Here is a 17,993-nt window from a genome sequence, read left to right on the forward strand (position 1 = left end):
CCAAGAAAGCTGGACATGGTGCAGTATGTATGTACTCCTTGCACTCAGGAGGTAGGGGGAGGAAGATCAGAGTCCAAGGTGAATTGAACAACATGGGAGCCTGCTTCAAAACAACAAGAAGTAACTCAGTTAAAACTGAGCTCGTTAGGACAGGCTCTATGTCTAAGACAACCTGTGTCATGAGAAGAGATCAGGACACAGACATGCGGAGGGAAGAGCATGTGAGGACATGGCAAGAAAGCAGCATTCATAAGTCAAGGAGAAAGAAATTGTCCATGGGATACCTCCATCTCAGGACTTGGAGCCTGTGGAAAGCACATCTGCATTATGTAAGCCAGCTAATGTGTGCTGTTTTCTTATGGCAACCAGAGAAGCTAATATGACTATGTATATGTAGAATAACTGGTGCAGCTGAAAAGAAGAATGATTTAGAGATATATATCTCCCTTTATTTAGCAAGAGGCTCTGTGTTTGCCTTTTAGAGGTTCCTAAGTATGTGGTATACCAGAATGTGGGAGAAAACTGACTATGAGACCAATAGACAAGTACTACTCTCCTGAGAACTGTTTGCTTTTATTTAAAAAAAATAAATAAGCATTTCTAGGTCCTGCATCAGTTTCTCTTTAACATTCTTGAATCAACTCATTTGAGCAACAGACACTCTGGATGCTGGCAAGATGGAGTCTCTAACCTTAAGAACTGCCTATAAAGCCATAGGTTAATACAATCTACCCAGTGAGTACTCTGCTGTAAGCACTTCTGCAGGTAGCAGCTGTCTTTGTACTTTAGGGTCTAGAGTATTGCTTAATTAAGATCAGATTTTTGACTGTTTCTTGTGGGTTAATTCTATCTTTACATTTTACTATTGTAATTTATCTTGTTATTATCATTCTATACATTTCTGCTGTTGAATAAACAATGCAAGTAGATTTCAGTTTCTTAATTTGAAATTTAAATTTGTGCTCAGCTTAGCTTATAAAGAGGAACATAAATGATACACAGTCAAATGCGTTCTACTCTCTGAAGAAGGGGAGATGCAGCTGTTTTTCAGGCATGTCGATGACAGTAATCACAAATTAAAGATAATTTAGGAACTGGATTAAAACATTTTTGTATAAATTTTAAGTTCTTTGCCTTAGTTACTAATTCCTAGTGAAATTTTCTGTTTTTCAGATATATTGATTGATAAAGTAAATTTATTTCTTGAGTTACAGTTATTGAAACTTCAAATTTCCCATTTGGAAATTGCTTTCAAAATGCATTTTTAACTGTGCTTTCAAAATGTTTGCTTTAGAGATGGAGAACTATAAATCCCTTTGTGATAATTTCAGTAAATGCTCATATTATATGTCCCCTAAAATATTGGATCTTATGTAGCCAATTAATGTTCATGTTAATTATAATATGGGAGGGAATAATACTATTTACAATGTTGTCATTTTGATTCCCAGAAAAGCCCTCATTAAAAAAAGGGCACAGAGGTCACAAATTTGTAAAGGCAGTGAGTGTATGAGTTTGTTAGGGCTGTTACAATGCAATATCACAGGCTTGATGGAAGAAGCAAGAGAAATTTACTTTCTGCAGCTTTTATAGGCTAGTAATCCAAGACTGAATATGAACAGTTTGTTTCTTCTGGTCTCTCTCCCAGGCTGGCAGATGCCCCCTTTCTACTGTATTTTCAGTCTTTCTGTTTTCCATGTGCATGCCCACACCCTGTCTTACAAGAATACCAGATAAATAGAATTAAGGCATTCCTTAATGGGTCTGATTTGTAATTAATCACTTCTTTAAGGGTCTTATACCCAAATATGGTCACATTTTGATGTTTTAGGAGTTATGGCAGCATTCAACATATGAATGTTTAGGGTTCATAATTCATCACAAAATAGTGAGAAAGCAAGAACCTAAATCTACATATTGACTTGAAGGTCTATTACACACATGTGCATATCAGAACAGGCCTGTTATAGCCTCTCTTTTAAGGTTTGATTCCTTATGGTCTTCATAGAGAACAAGACAATAAGTTAATATACTTGAGTTTTGTAATGTAAAAGTTTACAAAACTAGTAAATGATTCTGAAAGAGTAGTATTGTGGTGATACACACTCAGAGTCCTGTACAATTTCTTCATAAATACAGGTAGAGTGAATACAGCAGCACTACACTTGCCATATAGCAGCCATAATTAAGCTTAGTAATTGGCTACTGTATATGCACCAAAACAGGATCAGTAACTACAACTCCCTAGGAGACCTAGCAAGATTGGTGTCTGTGAGAGAAAAGAAGGGTGGGTGGGAAAAGCACAGGCTCATCGGACAAATTGGAGAATGAGAACTTCAAAATGGTAGCAAGCTTCATGGGCGAGTCCAGCAGGCTGAACTGACAGCAACAGGCTAAACTGCAGCAGGGCAACAAGCAAGTCTGAACACGCTGGAGCACTGAGGATCCCTGGAAACATGAAACCTAAGAGGGATCATTTCCAAGAACACCCTTGACTCTGATAAAACCAACAGACAATGGACTGCTGGGAGAAAAGTCAAGTCAAAGATGACAGGATCGATAAGAAGAGCAGAGGAACTTGTTTTGTTGCCAGATTAGTCTTCCCCTATGGGACTCCAGGGAGCACAGAACTGGGCTAACAGAGAAAAGGGACACTTATAGTTCCAACAGAGGTGCCATAACAGCTGTAAAGCATGGCGAAACAAACCAGCGCACACAACAGTAGGAGCCAGTCCTCGGTGTCCCCTCTGCTCTCCAGCGGCCAGGCAGAAGACACCCACTGCTTCCCTTGTCACATCCTGGAGTGCAGTAGCCAGGCACCACTGGAAAAGAGATCCCTTGTCTGGGAGTAGTAGGTAGTCACTGAAAACAAGGAGCAGTCACAAGTTAGGGACCCTAGGAACACCCTGCCATGGGTCTGGGTGGGAGATGTCCACAAGAAGTACCCTAGGAGACTGAGAGGTTTAGGCAGCAAGGACCTGCAACTGAGGAGAGCAGTGTTTGGGGGCCTCTCCCTCTATGGTGAGGCACAGACACCTCTGTTAGCTGGGACTGCTTGGCCTCCAGGCCTGAGGCTTGCTGCTAAGTGGGACTGAGAGCTCTGAGGCCAGGTCAGTCAGACCACACAGCAAATCACTTACTTCCCCAGCCTCCTCCATTCCCACAGGATCACAGAAGAAACTAATACTAAGTTAGTATGGTAAAAATAGTATGAGACAAAAATACCAATAGATGAAAGCTTGCCACAGAGGAATGGTTGTGAAAGAATAAGATTGTAATCAAGATTTCAAGTTGCCCTAACAGAATTAAAGAAAATAATGTAGATACAATGTACATGTGTGAACTAGAAAAACATTTAAAATGAGTGATTAAGGATTTGAAAAAACTTAAAATGAAAACCTTTTAAAACTTCAAAAATGAATGATAAATTGGAAGGAATAAAAAACAACTGGTACCTTCAGAAAAATAAAATATGTAGAGGAAAAATATTTTTATTTTTAAAGGGCTAAAAAGATGAAAAAGTTCAAGAAAAAGAAATACCAAAGACAGAAAGGATTACCTAAGTTACAGAATCATGAAGTAAAAACCCAAACTCATATGATGGGACAGTGTAACTGTCTTTAAGTTGAGAAAGTTTAACTGAATTCTAAGTCTTGTATACTGAAAACACATAGTACATATTTGAAAAAATTCGACCCATAATACAAAACTCTGAAATATAATAAATCTACATAAATTTAATGAAAAATATTTTAAGCATCTATGGAATAATTAATATCCTCAAATGTTTGTCATTTAGAAAAGCACTTATAAATAACCCATTTCAATAAAAATTGGCAACTATTTTAAGATCAATAGAATACAATGTTTATCACAGTTCTTGGAAGAGATTTTGTAGCTTTATGATGAAAAAATAAGAGATGAATTCAACTACCTAACACTCACTTAAGGAAGCAGAGGAATGAACACAACTCAGATGACAAAGATGGTATCAGAAACTGGCAATTAAGGACCACTGGGACAGCTCGGCAGGCAAAGGCACTTGCCAACAAGCCTGATGACATGAGCTCCATCCCCAGGACCCACATGGTGGAGGAAGAGCTGATGCTGGAGATTACACCTGTCAAGACACAGAGTGTAAACCTGGAGTGAACCCTCAGGTACACTATAAACTCTGGAGATAACTAGGATGTGTCAAGGTAAGTTCACTAATTACAACAAATCACAGAGTGTGGAGTGTAACTGGGAAAGAGACTGAATTCTGAGTGGACAGAAGGTATAGGAAACTGTACTTACACCCAATTTTTGTGAATTCAACACGCTCTAAACATGGAAGTCTATTTTGTAAACCATGAGTAATTCTGGGTGAAAAGTTAGAAATAGGCAAATCTACTCCAAATGCAAAGCACAGGGCTGATCATATAGCTCAGCAGTAATGTTAGCCTAACAAGTGTGAGTCTCTTGGGATTTGATCTACTGGGATACACACACACACACACACACACACACACACACACTCACTCACTCACTCACTCATGCATACAGACCCACAAAGACACATGAAAATAAGTAACGTAATAAAGAATTAAAGAAATCAGTAGTTAAGTAGTAGTTAATTTATTAAGTAATAGACACTAACTAAATCCCTTACCTTGGCCAATTCTGTAATTTTACCAATACCAAGCTTCCAAGAGGAAGCTGTGAATAGACAATCTTATACCCGCTTTCCAGGAACTGAGACTCTGCAGGAAAATCCTCCTCAGAAACCGAGCAGCTGTTGTAGCTGGAGTCAGTGTTCATGAAGCAGTACCAGGGTTCACTGTGCTCCACCCTGGCCGCAGCCTCAGCAGACAGCATCCTCCATTTCAAGCAGCCTTCATTCTCACACTGGACCCACATTCTGTTCACAAACTCACTGCTCTCCAGGGCCGGGTCCATTGAGTTGCTACTGACCACTCAGCTAGCTTGTTGTTGTTTTGGGGTTTTTTTTCCCCCTCAGAAGTTAAACAAATCTGGAAAATAAAAAAAAAAAAATACATATTCAAGAGTAAGAGATAAAATTTAAATCATGAGAAAAAGTTCTTTTCTATTTTCTGCCTACTCCTGTGTGTCTGGCATGTGTTCTGGTGACCCACAACAATAACATAGCAGACATGTAAATTATGCTAACAACAACTGCTCTGAAATTGAAAACCGGACAAATCCACCTTAAGATGAGAGTCTAGTTCAGCACTGTCTATTACTGACACTCACTATACACAAGGTATTGTTTTCCTTTTTGAGACAATCCTATGCTGTAGCCCAGGCTGGCCTCAAACTCTCCACACTTTTGCCCAAGCTTCCTGGGTGGTAGGATGAGCAAAACACACACAGAGATACCAGGTGTCAGGTCCTAACTGCCTTATGCACACAGCTCACATTATACCCATTCTGCCAAGGAAACTGAAGCTAAGAAAAGCATGTTTAAGCCCCAGGCACAGTACTCTGTAGAGCTGAGGTTTAAATGCAGACATCTGGGCTTTTAATTCTATGGTCTTGTCCTTAGATGCACTGCTCTAGAGTACACAACACCACACACAGCATCATGCATCGTTCTGTTCTTTTTCTAAAAATCAGGAAAACCAAATACAGCAAATGTTTCACCTCATGAAAACTATAATGATTTAAAAGTTAGATGAGCAACCTGTTCCTTAGGAAGTTCTGCCCCTTATCTCACTAACAAAGCACCTTCTCAGAGCTTTATTATGAGGCGTTTACATGTATGAATAGAGTTGTATGTTAAAACTCCCCAAATTCAGCATCAGTAACAATACGGAAGGATATACTAATAATGTAACTACAGATGAAACTAAGTATTGACAATGTATTTCCCAATAGCCTACTTTTAAAAAACAGAAGGAGATATGGGAGCTGGCAAAATGGCTCAGTGGACAAAGGGACCTGCTGCCAAGACTGGTGAACTGAATCTGATCCCAGAACTCACATGGTGGAAAAAGAAAACGGACTTGCATAAGTTTTTCTCTGATCTCCACGTGCATGCCACAATAAATGCATGTGAACACATACACACACACATGCACACACTAAGTAACTAAATAAATAAGTGCAAAAATATTTTGGTATACAAGAGTGATTAATCAGTACAACAGGACTATCCAAATACTAGCACCATTCAAACAGGCCTTTTAATTCACAAGTTAATCATAACTTATTTACTCATCATGTTCCTTACTTGAGCCCCTACAAATTGCATTTGAAATAGTCAATATATGCATTAGCCATTGATTACTATGTTTTAAAATTTTAACTTTTTTATTAACTGCATTTTCATTTTTAAACTTCCTATGAATGTTTTGAACTTTCCATTGTATATGGTATAATGTCTGTTACATAAGATCATTTTCATACAAGTAGATACTTTATGTTGAGCATGCTCCCTCATAACCTTCTACCATGGCCTTCCTTTTTCACCCACACTCTCTCCTGTTAGTCCCATTATCTCCTGACAGTCTAGTTTCACTTTTATATTTATGTCATACATACATTTATAATTTCCCCTATCTACAGAAAACCTAGAAACCATGATTCTCAAAAACATTTATTTTTTCTGAGACTGCCTTAATTCACTTGATATGATTATCTCCAGTTACATACACTTTCCTAAAATGATCTAACTTCACACTTCTTTATGGGTGAAAAAATTCCATTGTACAAACACACCAGATTTTTCTTCTCTATTCCCGTTGTCTCTATGTTGCTGGAAATCTAGGTTGGCTCCATCTGAACTATTGTAACCCGCTGCTGCAATAAATATTACTGTGTGAGTATCTCTGTGATACGTTGTCTTGGAGCTCTTTGGGGAAATATCCAGGAATGGTATAATTAGGTCACATGGAAGACAACCTTCTCTTTTAGAACCTCTATACCAATTTCCATAATGGCTGTACTAGTTTACACTCCCACAGGCAGTGGAGGGTCCACTTTGGTTCACATCCTCACCAGAATTTGTTGTTTTCTTAATTACTGATATTCTGGCTGGGGTGAGATAGAATCTCAGTGCAGTTTTAATTTGCATTTCTGTGATAGAGAAAGAGGTTGAACTTTTTATATGTGTTTACTGAACAAATTTGTATCTCATTATTTGAGCACTACCTGCTCACTTAGTCATTTACTGACTTGTTCGAATTCTTAGTTTTTTAGCTATTTCTACATTCTAGATATTAATCACATCATATGTACAGTTAGCACAGATCTTCCCCCATTCTCTAGGCTATTGGTAAACTCTGTTTATTGTTTCTATAGTTCTGCAGCAGTTCTTGATTACATGAGGTCCCATTTGTCAGGAAGTTATTGCCACTGCCTAGGTCTTGAAATAATTCGTTTTTTCTTCTAATGGTTTCAGAGTTTCAGGTCTTATGTTAAGATATTTCATTCATTTGAAATTGATTTTTTGTACAATGATCTAGTTTTATCTTTCTACATGTGAATATTTACTTTTCCCACACCATTTGCTAAAGATGCTGTCCAATCTCTAATATATATTTTTTGGTATCATTATCAAAAAAAATCACATGACTGCAGATGTGTGGACTTATATCTGGGTCTTTTATTTCACTGATTGACATATCTGGTTTTTTGTCTATACAGGGGTGCTTTTATTGATATGGCTCTGTAATATACCTTGAAATTGGTTACAGTGACACCTCCTGCATCAATCTTTTTTGCTCAGGATTCCTTGTAGTATCTGGGGCCCTTTGTGCTTCTGTGTGAATTAGTATTTTATTTTCTACTGCTGTGAAGAATAGCATTAAGATTTGGATGAAGATTACGTGGATTGCTCTTAGTAAGGGCACTTCCGTAATACTGATTCCTCCAATCCCGGAGCATGTGAAGTCTTTTCAATCTAGTCTCTGCTTCAATTACTTTCCTCAGCGTTTTAGGTTTTCATTGTGAAGGTTTTTCAATTCCTTCTTTGGGTTTATTCAAAGAAAATGTTTTTTCATGAGGTAAAAGTAAACAGAGTAATGGGATTGTTTCTCTAACTTCTTTATCAGAATGTTGGTTATTGTCATACAAACTCTATATTCCCATCCTCCCTTCTCTATTTCATAGTTTTTCCTCTTTCATTTAGCATCCAATGTCAATTCAGCATGATATCTCTGTCCCACCCAGGCCTATTCCATAACTTGACTATTGTGAGTAGTAGTATGACAGACACATGTATGCAGGAATCTCTATAGAAACTTGGCTGTATTCCTTTGGATGCACATCCAAAATTGTATAATTGGATCTAGTGATACCTGTATCTTTAATTTGTAGAGGAATCTGCATGCTGACTTGGATGCTGTATTAGTTTATAGTGCCACAAAGAGAGTACAGTATTCCTTTTCACTCACTTCTCACCAGCATGTGTTAACTGCTATTCTTGATAATAGCCATTCTGATTGGATGAAATGGACTCCCAATAGATTTTTAATTTGTATTTACCTGAAGCAATTAAAATTCTTGTTATTCTTTCCTGAGTTGTTGGAGCCTTATTCAGAAAGTCCTATGCCTAGATCTTAAACTGGTCTCCCTATTCTCTCCTTTAGTTTCAAAGTTCCAGATCTTACATTTAAATCATTGGTCAATTTTGAATTGATTTTTGTGCAGGTGAGACATGGCAATCTATTTCTCTCTTTTACCCATGGATTTCCATTTCTCCCAGCACCAATACTGAGTCTGTTTCTTTTCCAACCTATGTTTTCGACCTCTTAATAGAAGATTAGATGGAGGTGGCTGCATAGGCTTGTTTCTGGGTCCTCTGTTTTACCTAGCCACAGGCTTGGTTTTAATGCCAGTATTATACTGTTTCTATTACTATTTCACTGTATTAAAATTTGGTATCGGGCATTGTGATGCCTCAATAGTAACTTTAGCTCTTCAGGGTCTTTTGTTTTTCCGTATTAATTTTTTCCTAGTTCTGTGAAGAATGTCATTGAAGTTCTCCCCCCCCCTTGGTGATAGAAAGCACCTAATGTATTTAGATGCCTAATTTATTTTTTTATTTTTTTTATTCTTTTTTTTTTATTTTGCAATACAATTCAGTTCTACATATCAGCCACGGAATCCCTTGTTCTCCCCCCTCCTGGCCCCCTCACCTTCCCCTCAGCCCACCCCCCATTACATTGAATCTGTAGATCACTTTTAATAATACGGCCATTTTCTCAAGACTAAGTCTGCTAATCCATGAACATGGGATGCCTTTTTCATCTTCTACTATCTTCTCCAACTTTTTCCCTCAGATATTGACTGCTTACTTTGTTATTTATTGTGATTACTGTTAATGGGGTTGTTTTCTTTTTTCAGAAAAACAAATGTACATAGGAAAGTTCTTGATTTTGTGTGTTGACTTTGTGTTCTGCTACTCTGATGAAATGTATATTGGATCTACAAGTTTTCTTGTAGTGCTCTAGGGTCTTTTATGCATGAGATCAGATTGTCTGCAAATATAATTTGACTTCTTTCTTTCTTTTTGTATCCCTCTTATTTCTTTTCCTTGTGTTATTGCTATGGCTAAGATTTCAAATACTATATTAAGTGAAAATGGATACTCTTGTCTTATTCTTGGTCTTAAGGGAAGTTTTCAGTTTACCTGCATTCAGTATAATGCTGGTTATATATTTGTTGTAAATGACTGTTCTTATATTTAGATATAATCCTTCTATTCCTATTAATCATTTCTTCAGGGCTTTTCTTTTTTATTAGAAAGAGACATTAAATTTTGTTACAGGCTTTTTTGCTGCACCTATTGAAATAAAATATATGGTTTCTATTCTACTAATGTGCTCTACCGTGCACATACTAAAGTTGATTTCATGCCAAAAATGTAAGAATGCAAATTGAATTTGGCTTGTAAAGATTTTGAGGATTTTGCTTTTATGTCTATCAAGAATAATTATCTGCAGTTTTCTACTGTATGACATATTTTATCTTGGTTGAATAAATATAAAGGTATTCTTTCATTTACTATTTTACGGAACACACTGACGAGTACTGGTGTTACTTGTTTATAGGTATGAAAGCATTCAACAGTGACTTAATCCAGGCTTTGGCTAGTTTTTGTTGGAACACTGTTACTGCTTCATTGTTACTGTTTGTATCTATTTAAATTTTTATATATTCTTCGTTCAATTTTGGCTCAAGTTACATGTGTCTAGAATTTTATTCATTTCTTCTAGATTTCCATTTTTTAGTATAAATTCTTAAACTATCTCCTGATTATACTCTTGGTTTCAGAGGTATACACTATAATATGCTCTTTTTATCTCTAATTGTATTGGTTGACTGTTCTCTTTCTTTTGGCTAGCTTGGCTGAGGACTTGAGTATCATGCTTATCTTTCCAAAGGAGCAATTCTTTACTTCAGTGAATCTTTTTATTCTTTGTTTAATCATCATTTTATATCTGCTCTTATTTTTGTTTCTCAGCCCTTCAGATGTATGGATAATTTAATATCTCTCCTTTTTTCTCCATATAGATACTCATCTCTACACACTTCCCTCTTATAGCTATTTTCTTTAACCCAAATCTGGATGTTTCATTTTCATTTGATTCTAATAATTTTTATTTTTCCTATGGTTTCTTTTTTGTTGTTGTTGTGTTGTTTTGTTTTGTTTTGTTTTGTTTTGTTTTGTTTTGTTTTGAGACAGGGTTTCTCTGTGTAGCTTTGCGCCTTTCCTGGAACTCACTTTGGAGACCAGGCTGGCCTCGAACTCAGAGATCCACCTGCCTCTGCCTCCCTAGTGCTGGGATTAAAGGCGTGCACCACCTCCACCTGGCTCCTATTGTTTCTTTAGTGACTCACTATTTAAAGAAGTATTGCTTAGTTTGTAGATGTTTGTATATTTTCTGTAATTTCTCTTGGTTCTGCTAATTTGTTTTATCAAATTATGATCCAATAAGATACAAGAAATTATTGTCAATATTTGTTTATATTTATTTAATAACTCTTTTCTTAATCTTATATTGACCACTGAATAACTCACTTTCCTTGCCTCCTTAGAACTCTGAAATCATGACTACCATACTGCAGTTCCTAAAAACCCCAAATCAACTCTTTTACATTTGCAGTTTCTGGCAATGTAATTTGACAAATGTAAAGTAATCAAAAGGGGATACCACATTTGTACAATAAATAAAACTTTAATTACATTATCACAACTTGAAACTTTTATAGGCACTGAATTCTCCACTTTATTTTTAAATTAATCTTAATATTTGAGTTTATGTGTATTGAAAGAGAAAATTATAGCTTAGCTCAAACTTGGCTCTATTAAAGTGGTTCAGCTCTAATTAAATGGCTAATACAGCAGAAAGGTCCTTATACCCTTCTAGTTGCATCCAAACTGTCTTCTACCTTATGAACTTCGCCTTAATGCTAGACTTTTGTTTGTTCTCCTTATTTTGTTTGAGTTTATTTACTAACAAATAGTTGTTGCATTTTTGACTGTCATGTTCACAATAATGGGTCAGAACTGACCAAATACATACTGGAAGAAATAGTCACCTGGTTCTAAAGAAAAGAAGTGAGTTTTCCTTTGCGACATAATGAAGTTTGTCATCTATGCTTTCTGAAGAAGTAACAGTTTCTAGACTGACTTGATATTTTTATGTCTTTCATGGCTTTAATTATTTAAATGGGCTTTTATTAACAACTGCATCTTCCAAATATGATCAAATGTTTAATTTTCCTAATTATTGATAAATTCTTTCTTATTTTACTTATATCCTTCACATAAACTACCCTCACATACTACATTATCTGCATAATCATGTTTCTAATGTAGACACAGAATCTTTTTGTGATTATATTTCTTTGTCTCATAGGTACTTTCTGAGGGCAGTATATCAAATCATTTCACTCCTATGAGCTTTATACAGCATAACATTAAACCAATGCAGCATACATAGTATGACTGACAAATTTAGTTAAAAGGCCTCTGAGTTTAGGGGGGTTTTGTTTGTTTTGGGCTAGAATAAATAATACTATAACAAATACCATTGCATATTTGTCAATTCATGTATTAGATCATGTATATGTCTACAACAGAAATGCTACATTAAAAGGTATGCCCATTTTTAAGGAGACAACTCTAAATGGCCCCTGGAAAGCTATTCTAATTTTCAATTTCCAGTAACAGTTTATAAGTACCAATTTCCTCATCTGTGTATCAACAATAGGTATTAACAACGACTTTTTTCAAATCTAATTAACAGAGTTATCTTACTTTAGTTTTAATTTACAGTTCCCTGACCACTAATGAGATTTTATTGACTACTTGTGTTTCCTTTTATTGGAAAACATTGCTCCTATTTTATACTCAGGTTTTATTGTTTTCTTTACAGAGATTTGGTAGAGCTCATGATATATTATGGATATATGTTGGAAACATCTTTATATAGTTTGCCATATTTTTTAACTTTATATTTTTATCACAAGAAAGTTAAAATTTTATAGAATTTGAATTTATTCTCATTAAATACTGCTTACTTACCCCCAAAATTTTAAATAAAATCTTCCATATATTTCTCTCAATTGCTTTGTTTCACATTTAGGTATTTAACCCATCTGGAATATTTTGTGTGCTCACAAACATTGAAATAGAAAACTCTACTTTTACCTGTATAGCCAATTATCCCAACAGCATTCATTTAATTGTGCATTATTTTATCATTAATCAGAAATGGATTTTATTTTATATATGCACACAAATCAATTTGTGTACAGTAAATTTTACTTCTTCTCTTGTGCCAATAAAGTATTTTGGTTTGTTCCAACATCTGATACAACCATTCCTCCTTGCTTAGTCTAACTTAAATCTCTTTATATTTTAAATTTGATAAATTTTATCATGGATGATATAATTCATAACAAAAACTAATGCTTGTTTTCAAAACAATTCCTTCCTTCTTCACTAAATCTTCATTTTGAAGACAAGCTTTTATTCCATCCAGTACATATTAGTTTATTTTCTTTGGTTTTTACTATTTCTAGCTGGATTATACAAGTCTCTTGAAATTTTCGAATAACATGCCTCCAAATATTGACAATGATGTGCATATTTAATACTAAAATTGTATTTTGAAACTTTTACATTGGCTCCATGAAGAACTTATATAAATACTGGACATGTTTTTATCTTGTTGTGATACAAGATTTAGCAATATTGTGGCATCAATTTGACCATCAAAACTAGAAGATATTAACTTATTTTTGCCAAGATATTCTTCCAGTTGTAAGTTCCAAACGTTATCAGCCATCTTTAATAAGCCCTCACAACAAGTTGTAAACAAGGGAATTGAAGACTACAATGCTATCTACTAGAACATGGGTGCTAACCCAGAAGTCAAACATAAAGATGGATACAGACAATTCTAGATCTAAGGCAGGTACTAGGAGACATTATTGCTGTGGGATGTTCTGTATGGCAAATGTGTTGCTAATTAGTCAATAAATAAAACACTGATTGGCCATTGGCTAGGCAGGAAGCGTAGGCGAGACAAGGAGGAGAATAAAGCTGGGAAGTGGAAGGCTGAGTCAGAGAGACACTGCCAGCTGCCATGATGACAAATAGCATGTGAAGATGCCGGTAAGCCACGAGCCATGTGGCAAGGTATAGATTAATAGAAATGGATTAATTTAAGCTGTAAGAACTGTTAGCAAGAAGCCTGCCACGGCCATACAGTTTGTAAGCAATATAAGCCTCTGTGTTTACTTGGTCGGGTCTAAGTGGCTGTGGGACTGGCGGGTGACAGAGATTTGCCCTGACCGTGGGCCAGGCAGGAAAACTCAAGCTACACATTATGGCTAACTGAACTGAAGGATAAGCATTGGGATATAATTCTAGAAGGAATAACAGTATCATGGTGATTCAAGGGATTGCTATGACTATTTATTTCATGTGTATGAATGTTTTGTCTGTATATATGTTTGTGCACCATGTACATATCTGATGCCTCTCACAGATCTTAAGAAGGCACCAGATTCCCTGGAATTGGAGCTATAGATGATTGTAAGTCATCATGTGCGTGCTAGGAACAAAACCTGTGTCCTCTTACGAGAGCATTTGGAGATGGCTCAGTGGTTGAGCACTAGTTGCTCTTGCAGAGGACCCGGGTTCAGTTCCCAGCACCCATGTTGTAGCTCACAACCATTTGTAACCCCAGGTCTCGAGGGTCCAAGACCCTTTTCCAGCCTCTGCAGGCACTTCATGAATGTGCTGCACCAACAGAGATGAGGCAGAACACCCATATGTGTGTGTGTGTGTGTGTGTGTGTGTGTGTGTGTGTGTACAATAAAAATAAATTTTAGGTAAATTTTTAAAAGAAAAAAATGGGCTTGTATTAATATTCAACACCAATTGATACTTGAATCCTATATCCTGAATGAGTGATGAGGTGCCCCACCAGCCATGTTGGAAGTAACATAATTAAGTGCTCAGACACACCCTTCTGTCACTTACCTTTGCCACACTGCAGTGTACTGGAGCTGTATTTGACCAGTGAGTTTAACAGGATTAGAGATCAAATTAGATTAAACCATTCCTCACAAAATGGAGTCACTTAAAAATATTTACAAACAGAAATACTGGACAAAACTAAACAATACTAATAATGCAAGCAGAGCAGTGGAGAGCATGAAAGACAGCAGAAAGTCAGTAGTGTCAGTTGGCTACCCTGGACCCTGCCCATCTTACAAGCAGCCCACTGCCAGAGCAGTGAGCACTCTACATCTGCAGCAGGACGTGACTGGAGAGCTTGTGAAAATCCTCTACGATGCCTATTACAAAACAGAAGGGGATTAAAAGATTACTTTTAACTGGTAGATAAAGTTTCTCGATTTTCTTAGGAACTTCAGGCCCACGGTGGATAATACCAAGAAGATAAATTAACACTAAGAAATGTCATTATTACTTGGTGGTAGTTTCAATTCCATCTAACTTAAACCTCTTAGTAATTTGGATTTTATACATTTTTATCCAGCCTAATAGAATTCATAATACAGATTATAAAATCTTCCATTCTTCTCAAAATAGATTCTCATTGCTTCTGTTACCTTTTCTCACACATTTTGCTTGTTTTCAAACTTATTGCCACATCCAGAATACACAATGATAGAAAAGAAGATAAAGTCATCCTAAGAATGCTAGACACTTTGAAGGGGTCCCTATAGTCATACCTAAATAATCCAAATTTTAGAGGCCTTGACAAGGGCAAAGCTGTGCTAATAATATTTGCTTTCCTAAACCCATTTTTAAAATTTCATTTCACAATTTAACATATTGATCCAGATAATTAAAAAAAATTTACAGTTTAAAAGATTGTAAACACTATTAAAGTTCAGCCTCAAGCTCAGGGTTCTGTTCAAGTTTATGATGGGTGTATTCTCACTATCAGTCTTATTTATAGTGTCTCTCACTGACTCTTCACTGACTAGGCTAGACTGCCTGGCCAGCAAGCCCCAGGGAACTTCCCAAGCTGGGGACAAAGGTGTGCAACTTCCATGTCCAGCTTCTTCTGTGGGTTCTAGAGAGTCAAGGGGGTAGGTCCTCATGCTTGTACAGCAGGCACTTTACCAATGGAGCCATCTTCCCAGCCCAAAATGACTTTTACATATGAAGAAGTTTTCCAAATTCCTTTACCATTGCTTTTCTCCGCCTTTCAGCTAAAATCAAGTGAAGAATTTCTTAACCAATTCACTTCATTTCTATTTTGCTTATTACATATACAAAGTGAGATGTAAGACTGCAAGTCAAAATTGGTTCAAAGAAACTTTTAAATAAGTCTAAAATTTGTTAGGAATTAACACAGTGTATTATAGTCCAACTCAGCAGATTTTCTTTTGTTGTTAAGGACAGATAAAATAATGACACAAAATATGGCTAGTTTAGTGCTGTCTGCTATAGCCTAGCAGGTGCTAACAACTCCTCTATGAATGTGTGCATATGGTGAAACATGATGTACTGGGAGGTGAGGCCTTTGGGAGCTTGCCATAAATAAGGTACAGCCCTCATGATGGAATTGGTGCCCTTACAAATAGAAATAACAGAGATCACAGTGTTCCTTTCCCACAGCTTGTCATCATACAAAACATAGTAAGAAATGTCAACCACCTCAAAATGAGGAAATGAGCCCTCCCTAGATATGGAGCCTGCTGTCACCTTACTCATAGACTTCCCACCCTCTATACCTGTAAGAAAGAAACATTTGTTGTCTAAACCACACCATCTATTGTAATTTTCTATAGCAGGCCAAACTGACTAAGTGTCTTACATTCAATTTAGTGCTGCAAAAATACAGCTCTAGACCAAAATAATGTAAAGTGCAGAGAAATTAGAAGCAAGCTAATCAGCTAGTAAGACAACTTCTACCGAGGATATACAAGCAGTGACAAGGACTCCTTTGGAATAGTAGAAACGACGTTGTCTGAAAGAGAGGCAAAGGAGAACTTTCTAAAAGGACAATGGCAACAAACTGATAATCCACTGTCTCAGTTAGGTTTCTATTGCTGCGATGAACACCATGACCAAAAACCAAGTTGGGGAGGCAAGTTTATTTGGCTTACACTTCCAGATCATCAACCATCATAGGAGGAAGTCAGAACAGGAACTCAAGCAACGCTGGAATCTGGAGGCAGGAGCTGATGCAGAAGCCATGGAGGAGAGCTGCTTACTGGCTTGCTCCCCATGGTTTGCTTGGCCTACCTTCTTACAGTATGCAGGACCAACAGCACCACCCACTATAGCCTGGGCCCTCCCCCATGGATCACTAAATGAGAAAATGCTTACAGCTGGATCTCACAGAGGCATTTTCTCAACTGAGATCCTTCCTCTCTGATGACTCTAGCTCATGTCAAGTTGACACACAAAACCAGCCAGTACAACTGACCCTTGTCAACTTGACACACAAACACATCACTATTAAGCCATTACCCTTCCTTTTTTATTCATTCCCAAGATCTCACATTAAAATCATAAATAATTTTAAAAGTCCAACAGCCTTTATATATTCAAACACATTGAAATTTCAGTCTCTTTAAAATAATACAATTTCTTTTAAAAGTTCAAGTCTTTCATCTGTGGGCTCCTTTAAAAATCAAAATCAAATTAAATACCTTCTTCAAGAGGGAAGAACCAGAGCACCATAATAATATGAACCATGCAAAACCAAACTCCAACAGTATAAATAACTAAATGCCCAATTATCTGAGATTCACTCATGATCTAGACTTCTCCAAAGGGCTTGGGTCTCTTCTCTGGCTCTGCCCTCTGCAGCACACACAGCTTGTCTTCTAGGTTCCAGCTGGCTCCACTCCATGGCTGCTGCTGTTCTTAATGGTCTTCCCATCATACTGACATCTCTAAAGTGCTGGGGTCTTTTGCTGCAACTGGGCTGCACTTTCACCAATAGTCTCTCATAGGCTCTCTTCGTGGTGCCAAGCCTCAACTTCTTTGCATGAACCCTTCAGTCCTGGGTCATCAACTGTCACTGAGGCTGCACCTTCACCACTGACCTCTTCTGCCTCCCACAAAGCCAACCCTCAGCTGATCTCCATGACCTCTTCATGCTTTCAAAACCAGTACCACCTGGGTGACTCTTACACAGTACCAAGTCCTGCTGCCAACATGAGGTACAACCATGGCCATCTCTGAAACACAGCTTCTCTGTTCTCTCAGAAAACACTTCTCAGAAGATTTCACCTCAGAAATGCTGGTCTCTTCTTAATCACTGCTAATTTCTTAGCTCCAGTTAACCAGCATCAATTGTCCCAGTAACGTAAAGGTTTCACTTTAGTAGTTCTGGTATCTTGTTAATCAAAGCTGATTCTTCAACCCCAGCTAACCAGAAACACCGAGTCTTAAATCAAAATAGCAAATGGCCCTGATAGGGTCTCAAAACTTCCCTCTGAAATTCCACAAGCCAGACTTCCATCCTCTGCACTGCTCTCAACAT

General features: G+C 37.0%; 1 protein-coding gene across 3 annotated transcripts in view; it reads right to left on the bottom strand.

The window, feature by feature from the left end:
• Zcwpw2 (zinc finger CW-type and PWWP domain containing 2) overlaps positions 1-17,993 on the bottom strand; it is a 117,988-nt gene that overhangs the window by 86,453 nt on the left and 13,542 nt on the right. For all 3 annotated transcript variants that reach the window (XM_059268838.1, XM_059268839.1, XM_059268837.1), the window contains exon 2: positions 4,652-5,012. In XM_059268838.1, the coding sequence (XP_059124821.1) occupies positions 4,652-4,938 (287 nt within the window). In that variant the 5' untranslated portion in view covers positions 4,939-5,012. The remainder of the gene's footprint in view (positions 1-4,651; positions 5,013-17,993) is intronic.

This window comes from Peromyscus eremicus, chromosome 7, assembly GCF_949786415.1.
Source record: "Peromyscus eremicus chromosome 7, PerEre_H2_v1, whole genome shotgun sequence".
Lineage (NCBI taxonomy): Eukaryota > Metazoa > Chordata > Mammalia > Rodentia > Cricetidae > Peromyscus > Peromyscus eremicus.